This window comes from Mytilus trossulus, chromosome 8 (assembly GCF_036588685.1).
Source record: "Mytilus trossulus isolate FHL-02 chromosome 8, PNRI_Mtr1.1.1.hap1, whole genome shotgun sequence".
Taxonomy (NCBI): domain Eukaryota; kingdom Metazoa; phylum Mollusca; class Bivalvia; order Mytilida; family Mytilidae; genus Mytilus; species Mytilus trossulus.
Window position 1 is genome coordinate 59,591,119 of NC_086380.1, and position 16,564 is coordinate 59,607,682.

At 30.1% G+C, this 16,564-nt stretch overlaps 2 protein-coding genes across 2 annotated transcripts; both read right to left on the reverse strand.

Annotated features, from left to right (window-relative positions):
- Positions 1-928: 928 nt before the first annotated feature.
- On the reverse strand, positions 929-1,252 carry LOC134727822 (uncharacterized). The gene has a single exon (XM_063592213.1). The coding sequence runs from the start codon at positions 1,250-1,252 to the stop codon at positions 929-931; it is 324 nt and encodes a 107-aa protein (XP_063448283.1).
- A 23-nt stretch (positions 1,253-1,275) lies between these two features.
- LOC134682012 (uncharacterized) lies at positions 1,276-12,972 on the reverse strand. The gene is made up of 3 exons (XM_063541619.1): positions 12,951-12,972; positions 3,690-4,199; positions 1,276-2,132 (listed from the first exon to the last, which is right to left on the reverse strand). Exons 2-3 carry the CDS (start codon positions 4,183-4,185, stop codon positions 1,294-1,296), a joined length of 1,335 nt encoding a protein of 444 aa, XP_063397689.1. The 5' UTR covers positions 4,186-4,199; positions 12,951-12,972; the 3' UTR covers positions 1,276-1,293.
- Between the last annotated feature and the right edge of the window lie 3,592 nt (positions 12,973-16,564).

The following is a 16,564-nucleotide window of genomic DNA, read 5'->3' on the forward strand; positions in this document are numbered from 1 at the left end:
GTTTGCCTATAACTGCTAACATCCATTTCATTTGATCTTTGGTGTATATTTGTAAATAATACCTCATCTTCATATCTTTGTATTGAAGAATTTAAAATTTATCTATATTAAATAATTTCTTTTGGCGTGAAGTTTATAGTTTATTTTATCTATTTAGGTATAATGAGATGTTCATTATTTGATAATTAATTTTGTTCCAGTTTGAATTAGATGTGGAGTCTTTAAATGTCTTTTTATATCAAATAATTTCTATCTTTTACTCATGCATATTTACAAGATTTGCTATACGATATTATGGTCATAATTATAAATTAGCTTTCTCAGAATCTAATGAATTGTGGGTGAAACGTACACCAACATATTTGAATTTGTTTAAGAACAATATAACGTAACTTCATTGGCCAAAAATTAATTGTTCGTAGACCAAAATTTCAAAAATAATCGTTTTACCTATAGGCCTTTCTTTTGAAACGACGAGATGACTACTACAATTTTTTCTTCTAAATACTAAGGATTTACAATCGCATTACAATACTTTCTTTTTTGGCAAAACCTATCACACTCATGTGTCCTCTTCACCATCGTACTATATTTTGCACCAGTTTAAGTAACTTTATTGATTCAAGCGTCTTGGAGCTGAAACGCACGTCTTGCGTACATCATTTCAATTTTGGTACTTATGATGAGTTTAATGAACGATTTCATAGAATACTATTTTAGAATGGGTTTGTCTAGGGTAAGAGTTTTTGTGGACGCATATTGACATCCATATCATATGTGTATTTTTGTGGATGATTATATTGATTTGGTTTCATTCTTTGTTCACAAGTGATAATTAGAAACATGTGGTACATTTAGATAATTTATTAATTCTGATGAACATAAACATTGATATAGGAATTCTTTAACTGGTAAAGGTTACCATCTTTCAGTCGCCTTTATTTCGGAACGCTATTCCTGCAGGATAACCATATCCGTCATTTCTACGATTTCCATATAACCACAATCCGAATCTTATCCCATTGGTGTTTGTAATTATATGAGCTCCTTCCGGTATGCTACTACTGAATGTTATGTACTTTTTACCAAGAACAGTCTTTTCAAAAACTTTATCAGCCTTCATTTTATGACTGTCGATTTCGAATCCACGAATGGCATCTCCACAAAAGGTAATGCTTACAAAACTCGAAAAGTTACTGGGTATAATAACCTCGTAATCGGATTTGTATTGATTAATGCCGTATACTGTCATCATATATGAATCAAAAATGTGAGCCTCATGAGGAAAAACTGTCACAAGAAGATTGCCGATTGACTGAACCACTGATATATCATTGTGGATAAGGTCATGATACTCCCCCTCATTGAGGTGAACGTCATAACGTCTATCTTTGAGCTGAACATTGATTTGAGCTTTTCCTGGAGATAATAGTCGTCGGTACTTTTTGGTCGCGTTTGGATTAAAGGAATTATAAACTCATTATCGAGCTGGTTGATAGGAAACATCATTTCTGTTGCATGGCTGCAAGCATTATTGTCAACTTTGTTGCATATATTCCCTGAAACAACGCCTATTGGTTTAGATGATGAAACCACCGTTCCCGAAATATCATAATTATGCGATAATTGTAATGTTTGGAAGGCAGACATACTTATTTCTATAATTTCACCGTTTCCAAACTCTTTTCTATTAAATTTAACTGTCCCTTGCTTCATTTTTAGATGCACTTTTATATTTGTATTTCCGCCTAATGATACAACTCCAAAAAAACTATTGTAATAATGTTCATCATGTTTCCACACAGTAAAAGATGAAACTATATATTCAGTTGACATGTATTTGATTGGAATTGCTGCATATCCATCAGATGTACTTGAGTATGTCTGCAAAACATAAACAGTGATAGGGACTGTTGATGTAATATGTATGCCTTTATTTGCTATCCCATCTCTGGTGAAAACATCTTTCTTCAAGATGATTTCATTTTTTCCTCTAGTTATTGACATCCTACTTTTGAAACTGTTTGATTCTATTGTTACGTTTCCATTGTCATGTCCATGAATATACAACACTGGTTTTACAGTAGAGTAACTGTATGGCTCAGTAAAGATGACTGCATATTCATAGTTGCCTGCAAATGGAAAATCATAACATTTTCTTATGATAATGTAAAATAAATTCGTAAATGTATGTGAAACATGTCAGAAAGTAAATACAATAAAAAAGGCGGTTTCTTTTTAAATACTAGTTGCAACATTCGAGATGAAAATAGTTTTAATGTAAGTTCAAAATTAAATCACCAGGCAAAACAGAGGCAGCTATCCAAAATTATTAATTCAGTGAATATTACACCCGTAAACTGGAATCTGACCCGGCATGATTAACGTTTATTTTTAAATAAATTCTACTGTAGACTCATTTATTTTCATTTTGTTCATTTTACCTATGACGACGTTGTCCATTTCATACCACTTGCTTCCTTAGTTTCTATGGATACTTTTTCATATCACTCAACTACGCTAACAGAGTAATTTATCAGTCAGCAAGATCAAAGGCAAATTTCGTAAAATAGCGATAATGATGTAAACCAAATTGAAATGAAAAAAATGCAATGAAATATTTATAATGTCAACTTCATTTGTAATGTTATTTGCATTTTCATCCGGCATATTGCCGCAACTTAAAATAAATATTGAGTGAAGTTGTTTTTCCAAATTCATATCTATGGCGGGAAATTAGTCTGTACCACTGAATACACACTGGGAAACAAGGAAAACAAAGAAAAACAAGATAATTGCAAACATGCGCCCTTACTGCATGCATCAAGGTTGCGGAATTTGGACGAAATATCATAAATGATGCTGATATTTATGGTACTTAATTCGAAAAAACATTATTGAAAACATTTTGTAGGAAAAGTGTCCAACACATTATTCTGTATTTGTCGTGCAAAAACCCTTAATCATGTGCATCTCCAGAGGCATAAAACCAAGAAAAATTATGGATTGTCTCTTAAATTCGAACTTGTCTAAGATATTGCTTATATAATCATTTGACTGATGTTCCAATGATTATTGTAAGAAAGGATATGAAATCTTAATATAATATTTTAAATATTTCTGAGGTATGTGATAAGCTTATAGATAATTTAAGATACATGCAACCAGTGTGTACAATGGAAACCAAAAGGAAATCGTTAAAATAAAACCTGCAAATTTAGAGACACTTATCCCGAATTTGAATTCCAGTTCTTAAGTAATGTCTACCGGGCAGGTGTTGCTCGGTGACAATCCAACAAAAGAGGTATTGTCATATACAGCGCAAGTTTAACCATATAATTAGATTACGGCTTAGTGAATGTATGTTTCCACTCATGCAAATATAGATTTTGTATCTATGTGTCAAAGACATTTTAACAGATTGATTATGACAATGAATATACCTTAATTAATCCCTTGCTACATGTTTATTTTTATATTGTGTTTTATGTAATTGTTAAAAATAATTTACATGCAGTTTTGGAAAGGTTCTTTTATCGTAAACACCGACCTCAATAGTACTGATATTTTTTTTTGTTCTTGCTGGATCGTTTACAAATTGTTAAACGTTATCCCGACTTGAGTCTTCTAATAGTTTAATTATTATAGTATGTATAACCTAGAGTGTAATAAAAATGTGTTTTACATACCTTCACTCTTATCACATGTTTCACTGCAATTATTTTTTTTCTTTTGCAACTCTTCAGTCAATTCTTTCGTAACATTGTCCAATTTCTCATTCATTTTATGCTCCACTGCATATATTTTTTCGGCGAACTGCTTGGACATCACACTTATTTTTGATTTGACCAGTTCCGTAATTTTTTGTTCTATTGAACCTAGTTGCTCAGCGAAACCATTCAGTTTTGTTTGCATTGTTTTATCAACGGTTTTTCCAATTTTTTTTTGCAAAGTTGTGGTAAGATGTTCCGTTGATCTTTCAACTTCTGAGCTTACCATTTGTCTCACGTGTTTCTTAATTAAGGCGGGTAATCGCTCATTGAAGTTTTTGTCTATATACGTTTTTATACTACTCATATTAACATGTGCCATAATTGTTGCATTCAAGTTTAATGGTAGAGAGACGGCGCCGCCTTTTGTACGGTGACAAAACACTGCCAATAGTATTACAACAAACGGTTTCATCTCCAAAGCAATGCCTGCAAAAACATAAATATTCTCTAACAAACCACAAACCATATAGATAAGGAACATTACAACTCTACATCAACTGTAAATAATTTCATAAAAGGTTTATTTTGTAAGATCTAACTATGCTAATTTGATAAACTAAAACTTACATTGAATGATGTTCTAAAGCAATGGAATTGCAATTAGTCTGAACAATGCAACTGTAGACTAAACGTGGAGAAAAATAATATCATATTTCGATCTAAATCTAAACGAACATTTTTGGCCCACAACATGTTAATTCTAATATTAAGGTTTAAACTCAATCCAACCAAACATCAATATATATTTAGTTTGCACAGTTAATTTATGATAATCTATAGCAAAATGAAAGGCGTACCAACATAGCGCGCAATCTTTCTTTGTATAGAATATGTAAAATGTGTGCTCACTTAAATAGTACCCAATTCAGTGGTGAAGCGATTTCAACATAAGTAGCATGATATGCCATTCGATTTTTAGAAAGGGTGGGGGGTAGACTAGCACGACAAATTTTGTCCTGTATTTTTTTTAAGTTGTCATATTTTTGGAGCACAGTTGTTCATCCTGCTTTTCCATTACTTACAACTCTTATCCTTCCGTTTGTCAAATTCCATCCTAGAACTTCCCATAAATCAAATGCTAGCACCCTTAGAGATACTTCATGCTAGTTATCATTAGTTATCATTAGAAGTTTTGTATAATTATACGTTCAAAGAAGTTATATCTAAAAAGATTGATAAATTATTCTGTGCATGCAGGGTTAGGGTTAGTGCTGGTAATAAAGCTAACACTGTCCATTGATTCAAATTCAATGTCTTGTGATGTTAAAACTTTTTTACAACTGGAGCGTAAATAGTTAAACATGTCGTATCTAAAACGGAAAAGCAGGACTCCATTAGTTATTGTTTCCGTTGTCACTTTTTAGACAATGTGTGGTATTGAAACGTTTGAACACACCACATGTAGAAAGAAATAATTGGGATATTTTCTTTATAATATTTTGGGTATACATTTTTAAATAATTCATACATTTTGATGGTCATTTTGAAAAACATATCCCACGGATAATATTTGGATACCGGATTGACACATATTTTATAACACAATAACACGTTTCTCTTTTGTGTTATTTTTTCACCGTAATTTGGACACAGATATATATATAATAACCATACATTGTTTCGAAATATCAATGATATTTTTACAAGGCTTAGAAACAGGTAGAAAGCGAGTCTGTGCCGAGCATTTATACCTGTTTCGAGCCGAATACAAATAACCGATTGATATTTCGAGACATTGTATGGTTATTCTTTATATACTGCAACTCTCATAAGTGTGATAAATGGAGTATTTAGGGTAAAAACCATCATTTTGTAATTTGTGGACGACGTAAATTTTCCGCGAACCTGTATGTTTTATTGACTTCATAAATAAAACTCTACGAAAACGCATTGTCAACGTCATAAACAAGATGATATACGGTCAGTGACTGTATATCACATATGAATATACAGTCAATGCAATTTGACTGCTCAAATAGGACAGCTGCAGTATATAAACAATTTAGCGGCATATTTACGCTATATCAACATAAAATATGAGTTAGCAAGGTTACAAGTTCTAAGAAATCATTTAATATGCACATATCCAGAATCATTATTCTGATGTTTAGTTTGTTGATGTGGTTCATCAGTGTTTCTCGTTTCTCGTTCTTGATATAGATTAGACCGTTGGTTTTCACGTTTGAGTGGTTTTACACTAATATCTTTTAGGGCCCTTTATAGCTTGCGGTTCGATGCGTCGTGTTGAAGACCGTACCTTGATCTATAATGGTTTACTTTTATATATTGTGATTTGGGCGGAGAGTTGTCTCATTGGCACTCAAATAAAGGCAACAGTAGTATACCGCTGTTCAGAACTCATAAATCCATAGACAAAAAACAAAATCGGGGTAACAAACTAAAACCGAGGGAAACGCATTAAATATAAGAGGAGAACAATGACACAACACCAAAACGCAACACACACAGAAACGGACCAAACATCAGACAAAATCCCACGATAATAACACATATAACATCTAAACCAAATGCATGAATTTGGGATAAACAAGTACCGTGCCACGTCATATCTTAATATCTCAAAAATAAGAGAAAACAAACGACACAACATTAAAATGCAACACACACAGCAACGAACAATAATGTAACAATGGCCATCTTCCTGACTTGGTACAGAACATTTTTAAAGGGGAATAAAAATGGTGGGTTGAACCTGGTTTTGTGGCATGCCATACCTCGCACTTTAATGGCCAAGTTAAATATAGCATTGAAATGACAACATAATATTACAGGACTACAATACAAATATTTAGGAGAACATATTAGACAAAGAAACACATGATTAATAGATAACAAAAAGAATCAGGTTTAAAATTCAATACGTCAATATTTTTTGGGGCCCTTTACAGCTTGCGGTTCGAAGCATCGTGTTGAACATCTTCCTTTATGTAGTATTGATATTTAAGTTTTAAATCAAAAGTAAAGAAATTTCAAATCTGCTTAAATTTGGTAAATGACCATTTATGAGATATTGAAGTCTTACATGAAAAGGAAAAATGATGTTTTTGGGCATAATAAGTCCGAAAATCTGAAACAAATTCCAAAGATTAAAACAATAATGATACAATCTCTCTTACTATTCATGCAATAAAATAATCACAAAAGGAGTTTGTTTTCAAATTTAAAATCCAATAATTGTTTAATGTTTCGAAATGAATAAAGGCAAAATCTAAATGATCCATCTATAACAATTTCTGTGGGTTTTTTGTATTGTTTCATGTGTTTATCCGAATATTTTATGAAGAACTAAGTTTTGACCACTCATGTTTTAACAAATTTTCTCATGCTTATATTTCAAAATCCTTGGTATCAATTATATAATGATTTTCTATAGAAATTCTTACTCAAAAAGATATTTCTTTAGATTTAGAATATTTGTATCCCAAAATTATGCTTTTTTTTTTACAAGAATGATACCCCGAGTTTTAATTAAAACAATTCGCCAAAGATCTCTTCAGCCTATAGATCAATGATGTTAATACAGCAATTGGTTTAAGGTGCCAAGGACTTTAGCAGTCGGCACGGTTTTATTTAGAGACCAGACCAAAAAGTATTGAACCATCATAACCTACTATATTATTATTCCCTAACACTAAGTAAACCTGACAAAGTGCAGTCCTTTGATGCACCAGTTACACAAATAATTTATATAATTTATAAAACTAGGATCAATCCACCATTTTCTACATTTGAAAATGCCCGTACCAAGTTAGGAATATGACAGTTGATCCCTATCCGTTTGCTGTGTTTGATTTTTTGATTTTGCCATTTGATATGGGACTTGCCGTTTTTAATTTTTTAATTTTCCTCGGAGTCCAGTATTTTTGTCATTTTACTTTTTGCAGAACATTTTGTTTAATTCTAATTACATTATATCATTTGAATATTTGTTTAAGTAATTTGTATTAATGAATTTTATACTTTATGTGGTAGTAAATGGGAATATTGCAAAGAATATTATTAACTATATTTTAAACTGAATATTTATGATATCCCCCTAACACAACGGAAAATATTACTTTTATAAAATTCTGCTTGTGGAAGTAAAAAATCTTCAAATGTGGTGACTAATGCTATTAATGTGAAGGCATGTGATATCATCTGTACACAATAACTGTTCCTTAAAAATACAAAATAAAGGCCTTATTTATTGTGATATTGCCCACTAGGACATGGTAACTTAAATCAACAACATAAGACTAACCTAAGTGATCTATATTTATATCATACCCTTATGACAAATTAAGTTAATATCTAAATTAAGGAAATTTCTTTTAACCAGACTAAAATCCTACTTTAAAAAGATGTTTCTCAAAATTTTGCTTTTTTTCAAATAGAAAATAAGTTTGTATACATGTACCAGTTTTTCTTATCTTTGGCACCTTCAACTCCTTCACCTATATATAATTGTGTGTTGAAATCCTATAATCTAATCATAAACCTTTTATCAAAACTTGATATTTTCTTTAAAATAATCCTATGTCATCACCACTTCTATCAACCACGTTTAATGTTTAAGTATACATCAATATCCAAACTAATTGTTACATTTAAACTGCTCCGGTATGAGCAAAATATCAAGTTTTAATAAGAGTTTTTTATAATCTTATACACACACATTTTGACCACCCTTCCATGTAAAATTGAACCATATGAACCCCTACATATATAGCAATAATTCTCTAACAAGTACTGGATATAAATAAACGTGTTGCAGAAAATGTTTAAAATCTGAAGTAAACCATGGTATCTTGATCATCGTACATGTACAAATTCCTCCTCCTACGGACCTTAGATTTTAAAAATCATAAATATTCAAAATGAATTTATAAATTGAATTATAGTTTAATCTTTTTTTCCTAACCATGGTGAACTTTTTATGGAAAATCAAACCCCCTTACAGATGTCAGATTGTTATTACCAAAGCTATCAAAACTACTTGATATGATAACAATGGTCAAGTTAGTCTTTTATTACTAAACGATGTTAGAAAAGCTGGTTAAACAATTTTTTTTAGTTATGATAAGTTGACCCCTTCCATGGGAAATTGAACCTTCTCGCAATAAAACCTCAAATTCTCAAATTAAACAATGTTTAGCTATTATTAACAAAGTTGATGCTCCTATATATAATTAACTTAAATAAAAAAATATTTTAGCCGTGGTATAATGAACCCTTTGCTTTAGAAAATTGAACCTTCTACTATTGAATATTAAATCTTCCACCCTATAGACTTCAGATTTGAAATTGTCATAGCTATTTAAACTACCTTATATAGTAATTATGTTTTTGCGCATGAATAAAACATGTCAGAAAAGATGTTTAATTATCTTTACTTAGTTATTGTACTTTGAATCCCAAGAATGTAAAATTAAATCAAACACTCTTAAGATCTCAGATTTCAAATCACATAGCTATTCAAACTACTTAATATAGTAATAATATTGTAATCAGTGTATTGTATGTATAAAACATGTTAAACAAGATGTATGAACACTTTTTCTCAGATTCAGATTTTCAAATTGTCATAGCTATTTAAACTACTTTATAAAATTATAATAACAATGATTCAATGCGTATTTATAGAAATCTTGTCATGTAAAAACAGATGTATAAATATTTCTACTGAGCCATGGTGTTTGAACCCCTACCATGGACCATATAATCGCCCAACCCATAATTCGAAGATATTCAAATTGTCATAGTTATTCAAACTACTTTAAATAATAATAATTATAATACTTGCTATGAATGCAAAAAGTTAGACAAAATGTTCAAACGTTTTATTCGTATTTTTACTTAGCTATTGTATTTTTAACACCTAACCATGAACGTCATATTTTCAAATTCCCAATTGATTGGTCGTGTCAAATATTGGGGGAAAATTCAAAAGTAGTATTGTGAGATATAAAAAATATTCGTAATTGTTCCCTCTGTCAAGTTTGTGGTTAAAATTTATTAAATATGGTTGATAACTATCTTTTCTTTAAATATTATATTATTGAAATATATATATATATATCAAAAAAGAGATTTGGTATGAATGCCAATGAAACAACTTTTTATGCCCATCAAAATAGATAGAAATAAATAATCGTCTAGAAGTAATTGCAGGGGCCTGATTATCAAAACGTTCTTAGGAGTATATATGTCATAAGACCATCTTAAAATAATAAGGTTTTTTTTGTAACTTAAAAATTTCAAAGGAATCAGCTTAAATTCATAGAACCTATTTAAGGTTAAGATAATTTTAGGATGGTCCTAACTTTAGAATATATTCATGATAATTAATCTGTAATAAATAACACAGCCGATTTAATATGTTTATTCAGAGAACATTTCATTTTAGTGAACCGCTCTATCTGAAAAAAAATTGTGGATTTCAATTTTTATTTATTAAGATAATTTAAGGATGGTCCTAACTTTCGAATATATTCATGATAATTAATCTGTAATAAATAAGACAGCCGATTTAATATGTTTATTCTGAGAACATTTCATTTTGTGAACCTCTCTATCTAAATATTTCTTTGTGGATTTCAATTTTCATTTATTAAAAATCCTCATACATTTTAATTTACTTTCACTTGTTCAAATCTTTTTTAACATTTATCCAAAAGATATTACAACGACAGGAGTATTAATTTATGATGTTTCTATAATCTTATTGTCTTCTTGGGAAAAAAAATATCGAGGGGTTTCTTACATTAGAGTATATATCACTCTAAATAAAAAGTCAATATATAAACAAATATAATTTAGAGAAAGGAGCACATTTCAAAAGCGCCTGTCATCCGTTATTAAATAAGTTATGTACTTCGTCTCTAAAACTGAAAATGCGCGATGTTTGTCTTTGAACTCTGATACGTATAAAACCGTGACACTTCAGATCAAACTCATTCAAAATAATATATTAAACTATTGTCTATGGTCATGTTTATTAGTTGTAACTATGAACAAATAATGTGTTCATTGATTTTTTTTTTAAAAACGAGGCTATATTTTTATGGTTTTGTTTATTTTCATAACATTCCAAGTATTAACCATCGTCATAATAATACTTATAAAAATTCTTAATTGTCATCTTATAATAATTACTACTAGAGAAATTTGATGCATTTTAAAACATTTTCAATTTCAGTTTCCTTTTTTCTAAATGCCAACACTGAGGATAGAGGTTAGAACAAACACATGAATTGCGATAGAAATTAATTAAATATAACAAATCGCATAAGGCACCTCAATATATTTACAATATATAGAAACATAAGTTGAAATTAGTCTAAAATTTGTTCTTCAATTGAAAGGCATTGATTTTATCGATCACAACACTGAAGTCGCTGATAATTAAAATTTAGACAGTAACTCTAAAATTAATTTTAGACAAGGTTTTTTTTTCTATGGTTTATTGTACAAGAATATTGATTTTATCAATATATACATGCATAAATAAATATGATAAAAAAAAGTGTTAGCCTATCATGTTAATTGTATATATTTAATGTGTTGGTATATTATAAATTACTATTATGTTGAAATTAAGGTATAATTCTATAAGTTGCTTCTAATATTATGTGGATATATTTTTAAAAATTATTGTAAGTCGACAGTTAAAAGTGGACTGCATTTTTAGCCTTCTATTAGATGGTTCATTTTTCAAACGGGATCCTTAGCAGACTGCTCTCATTTAATTTGGCTTATCTGTATATATGATAAATTCTAGATAACTTAAACACATACACGTTACATTTTTAAGGCATTTGTTTTCATTTTATTTTTTTTTAATTTTCAAATAATGCCTTATATTATTTTGTTTAAAAGTGATGGAGAAATATTTCTTATATTATACTGTATAGGGGAAAATGTTATAGACTAGATTAATTTGTGTTTTACTTTTTTACCTTTATCTTTTTGCAGTTGGTGCAAATTATTGTCGATATACATATTTCAACAATAAAAGCAGAAATATCTTAATAAATAAGAATATGTTTAGGTTGGTCAGGCTTATAATATAAGATTTAGGAAATACTATTTATTATACCTCAGTTATCATTTTATGTATAAAATAAGAACACAATAAATAAAATTGATAAACAAATCAATATCCTATTTTCTTTACGTTAACCCTCAGCTCAGTAAAATTGAGAATATAAATGGGGAATGTACAGACAACAGCTCAGAAGTCAACATTTCGGTACTGACATGATTTAACAAACTTTAATAAAATTGTCCGTTTATAAATTTATAAATTATTAAGAAACTAAGGCTTCAACTCCCCCAGGAAAAAGTTACGTAAGATGAATGTGGCTATTTATTCTATGTATTTTTGACATATAGCTTTTCAACGGTCTAGGTACATCTTCGGATTTTAAATGATTGGCTCTGAGCGTTCCTGATAAAGGTAAATCAAGAAAAGCGGTTTGGACGCAATGAATTTTTAAACGTGTTGATTTCACATATTTAGGACAGCAGTAAGAACATGCCCATGTATTGCGTTGTTTGCACAACGCCAACTGTTAAATAAGTAAAAAAGTGGAAGTTATCTTAAAAAATATATTTTTACTACAAATAATGATGTTAGAAATATTCTTGCTAGTGATGAAAAACTATAAAACGTAATATATAAGACACAAATCGGCCATATTTTTCAATTCCTTATGATGAACCTTAATAGTCTTTGAACGAATGTAAGTTAATTTGACACTGGTGAACTATTGCATTGAGTGTACGGTTCCCAACCGTGTGATCTGTGTAGTTGAAAACTGAATGTGATCTTTTAAACTGACTGGTAAACAAATGAATCAAACGCTTTATAATAAAAGACCATGAATAAAAGTAAAAGAGACACTTATATAAATTAGACAAACAAATCTACATGTCAATTATTGAACAATTTTTAACTGCTAGGTAGTATAAAGGGTTGATAATACATTCCTGTGTAAAAAGTATTTCTAAAATGTTCATATCTTTCTGATCAACTTGTTTTATCCACGTAATTGACAGATAAATTACCCCAAATTTCACCTAGAACGACATTATTCATTCAATAAAAATTAAAGCTTGCGAAAATACAAAAAAGTTAGTAAATCAATGACAAAAAAATATTTCAAAACTTACAAACAACTTCACGATGCTTCGTTTCAGTTAGAAATTACTACCAACTGTTACTGCAATAATAACATGCATATGGTAATTAACCTTTGTACTTAACGGGTCATATTTCCTCATATAATATGTATCGATGAATTAAACAGTATATCAAAACACGCAATGTAAATACCAGCCGTCGTTAAATATAATTCCTTCTTGTCTAAAAAGCAAACGTAGAAGCAGTCGTATTTTGAACATGTTGTAATACTTTTTTCCAAAAGCTATTTGTATTTTTAATTGATAAAACTAAATTTGTAAAAAAACATGTTGTGTATTATGAATTTCCGTTTGTGTTTCCTGTCGTGTAAATCGATTTTGTAAAACACTGTCATTCTCGTTACTTTTATGAACAGACAAAAAAAAAGTTCCATATTGAGTCCACTGAACACCATTTAACAACTACAGTGCGAATATTTGATTTATTTCTGTTCAAACGATTGTAATATATTTACTGCTAGTGGATATCAACAAGGAGTTGTCCACTATTGAATTTAACGTTCAGAGAATTCACACAGTGATAATGTTACCAAAATTGCGGCTCACCTAACCCTACTGTTAGAGATATATAACTTTTGAAATTCGAAAATAAATTTGTAAAAAGTAAAATCACAAAAATACTGAACTCAGAGGAAAATCAATTTGGAAAGCCCATAATCACATGGCAAAATTAAAAAAACAAAACGCATCAAAAACGAATGGATAAGAACTGTCATATTCCTGAATTGGTACAGGCATTTTTAAATGTAGAAAATGGTGGATTAAACCTGGTTCTATAGCGCTAACCCTCTCACTTTAATAACAGTCTCATCAAATTCCGCTACATTTACATGATGCGTTAAATAAACAGTCACAATTAATAAAATAGTCAAAATATGGGTACATCAGTCATCATCGTATAACAATTTAACAGGACACAAAAACATCTACTATCTACGAACACATGGATTGACTTGAGTGTCTGACGTCAGAAAATTTTTATACGTCACATAAATTTGTCGTTCAATGTGCATACAATAGTTATCAAAAGTATCAGGATTATAAACAATTTTAAAATTTACATAGGCAATGAACGCATACAGGGTTAAAAAATCAAAAGTATGTAAGAATAAGTTACAGAAATAGACCGAGATTCAAACTAGTCCAAAAGTATTGTTAATCGACCAAAAGTGAATACAGTAATGCCTCTCTAAAAAAATCTCTGTTTATGCTCATATGATAGGTTTGAGTCGTTTACGGGCATTTGTCTTTGTGTTATTGTGCCATGGTAAATGCTTGTTTACATGTTTGTTTGTTTTCATAGAGATTAAGATATTTACTCAATGTTGACTGCTGTATCCCTATTTTCTCCTTTTATGTCTGTTTGTTTTGTTCACACATCGTTGTCAATATAATGGAATTGTATGCGACTGTCATACAAGTGAGAGGTTTATCTACCTATAAACCAGGTTCAATATTCAATTTTCTACATGAGATAATGCCCATACCAAGTCAGGAATATGACATTGGTTGTCCATTCGTTTGATGTGTTTGTTTGAGCTTTCTATTTTACCGTTTGATGAGGGAAATCACCTATTTTGAATTTTCCTCGAAGTTTAGTATTTTTGCGATTTTCATTTTTTGGTTATTGTGATTTGTGTTTTATTTTTTATTGTTTGTCAGTTGTTATGTTTTTTGGTCTTAACCCTTTTTGCAGTTTTTCACCCATACCGTAAATAGGCATAAATCAATCTAACAATGATCGAAATCCAACAACTGGATAAAAACAATAGTAGCAGACGGTATAATATTTAACTTATAAAAGAGATATCGTACGGTTATAATCAAAATTGACCACAACAAACATATATTCTATTTAGTTTACAATTACATTTTCCATGATACAAGCGTACCTTCAGTTTACACGTACATTTCAGTCAAAATTGTGGCTTCTCACTTATAACAGTAAAATACAAAAAAATTATGTGCTTGTATTTTTCTTTGCTTTCTTCAGATTTAAAACATATCTTATACTTCTTAAATTGCTTTTAATATCAATCATCAATATAACCACTGAATAACAGGCTCCTGGGTTAGAACAGTTGCAAACAAATGCAGCGGGTCTTATTGTTTAAACAGGCACCAACCATCACTCATACATGAACCAGTAATGTAACATTACAGCATTTTTAAATAACACTCTTAAGAACATCATTTGAAATGGCTTAACTTGATCGAAAAGAAATATAAACAAAAACATGCACAAATACACCGAATGAGTAAATTTGATCTATGACACAATATAAATACATTATTAATAACAAAAATTTGTAAGGGTTCCGGGGAACCCAGTGTCTGGCCTACTTTTGCTGTAAATTGCAGGCTTAACAAAAATGAGGGAAAAATCAATAAAAATATTCTGCTTGATACTATCTTTTGATTGTAAGAAGCTTCTGTTCATGTTTTGAAAAAATCCAGGATAGCTTATGAATCTATTAAATGTTTTTAAAACATTAATTATATGGATGTAACGTTAACTGGAAGAAAAACTAAGTTCATTTATAAGTAAAATACATATACACAGGTACAAAATATTCACAAAATGTCCTTCTAGACACTAGCTTTTGATCATAAACAAGCTTCTGTCCAAGTTTGGTACAAATTAAAAATAGTATAAGAGTAAAAAAAAAATTAACCACAGAGTGAATGTGTTGTTTCCAGGCAAAAAATATAAGTCCATTTAAAGTAAAATACAAAAAACATGGATTTATCGTTTGCAAAATTGACCTCTGGATACTATCTTATGATCATAAACAAGCTTCTTTCCAAGTTTGGTACAAACCAAGGATTATTTAAATAAGTTATTCAAATTAAAAAAAAAATTAACCACAGAGTGAAAGTAATGTTTTCCCGCAGAAAAACTAAGTCTATTTATAAGTAAAATATGGAAAAAAGGGAATTTTATTTTACAAAATTTACATCAGGATACTATATTATGATCATAAACAAGCTTCTGACCAAGTTTGGTAGAAATCCAGTATGGTTTAAGAAAGTTATTAAAATTTCAAAAACTTTAACCACAGAGTGAATATTTGTGGACGCCGCCGACGACGACGACACCGACGACGACGGAATGTAGGATCGCTTAGTCTCGCTTTTTCTACTAAAGTCGAAGGCTCGACAAAAATGAGATGAAAATCGAAGTTAAAAAGACAACTCCAACTTAGCGGAAAAAGTACACACCGATGAAATTAAATTGATATGTTTTACTATTTTCTTGTTTTATCATGTACTGTAAGTGTCGCTCTTCTGAGTGCTTGTATCTTTTTATTTGTTTTTGCACTTGTGATCTCTGCTTTGACATGTAAGGACTAAATGTCTGGTACATACCAAGAGACTGCAACTAGTTTCATGGCAATATTGGTGGACAACTTGTTGACCAACAAGCTCAATATTATATAAGGTCCTATATCATATATTTAGCCTTTTCATAATTTTCATTGTCCCTTTGATGTCTTATGAAACTTAGGAAAACAGCCAAAACCAAAAAAAAATTGTAAGGGTTCCGCGGAACCCAGTGTCTCGCCTATTTTTGCTGTATATTG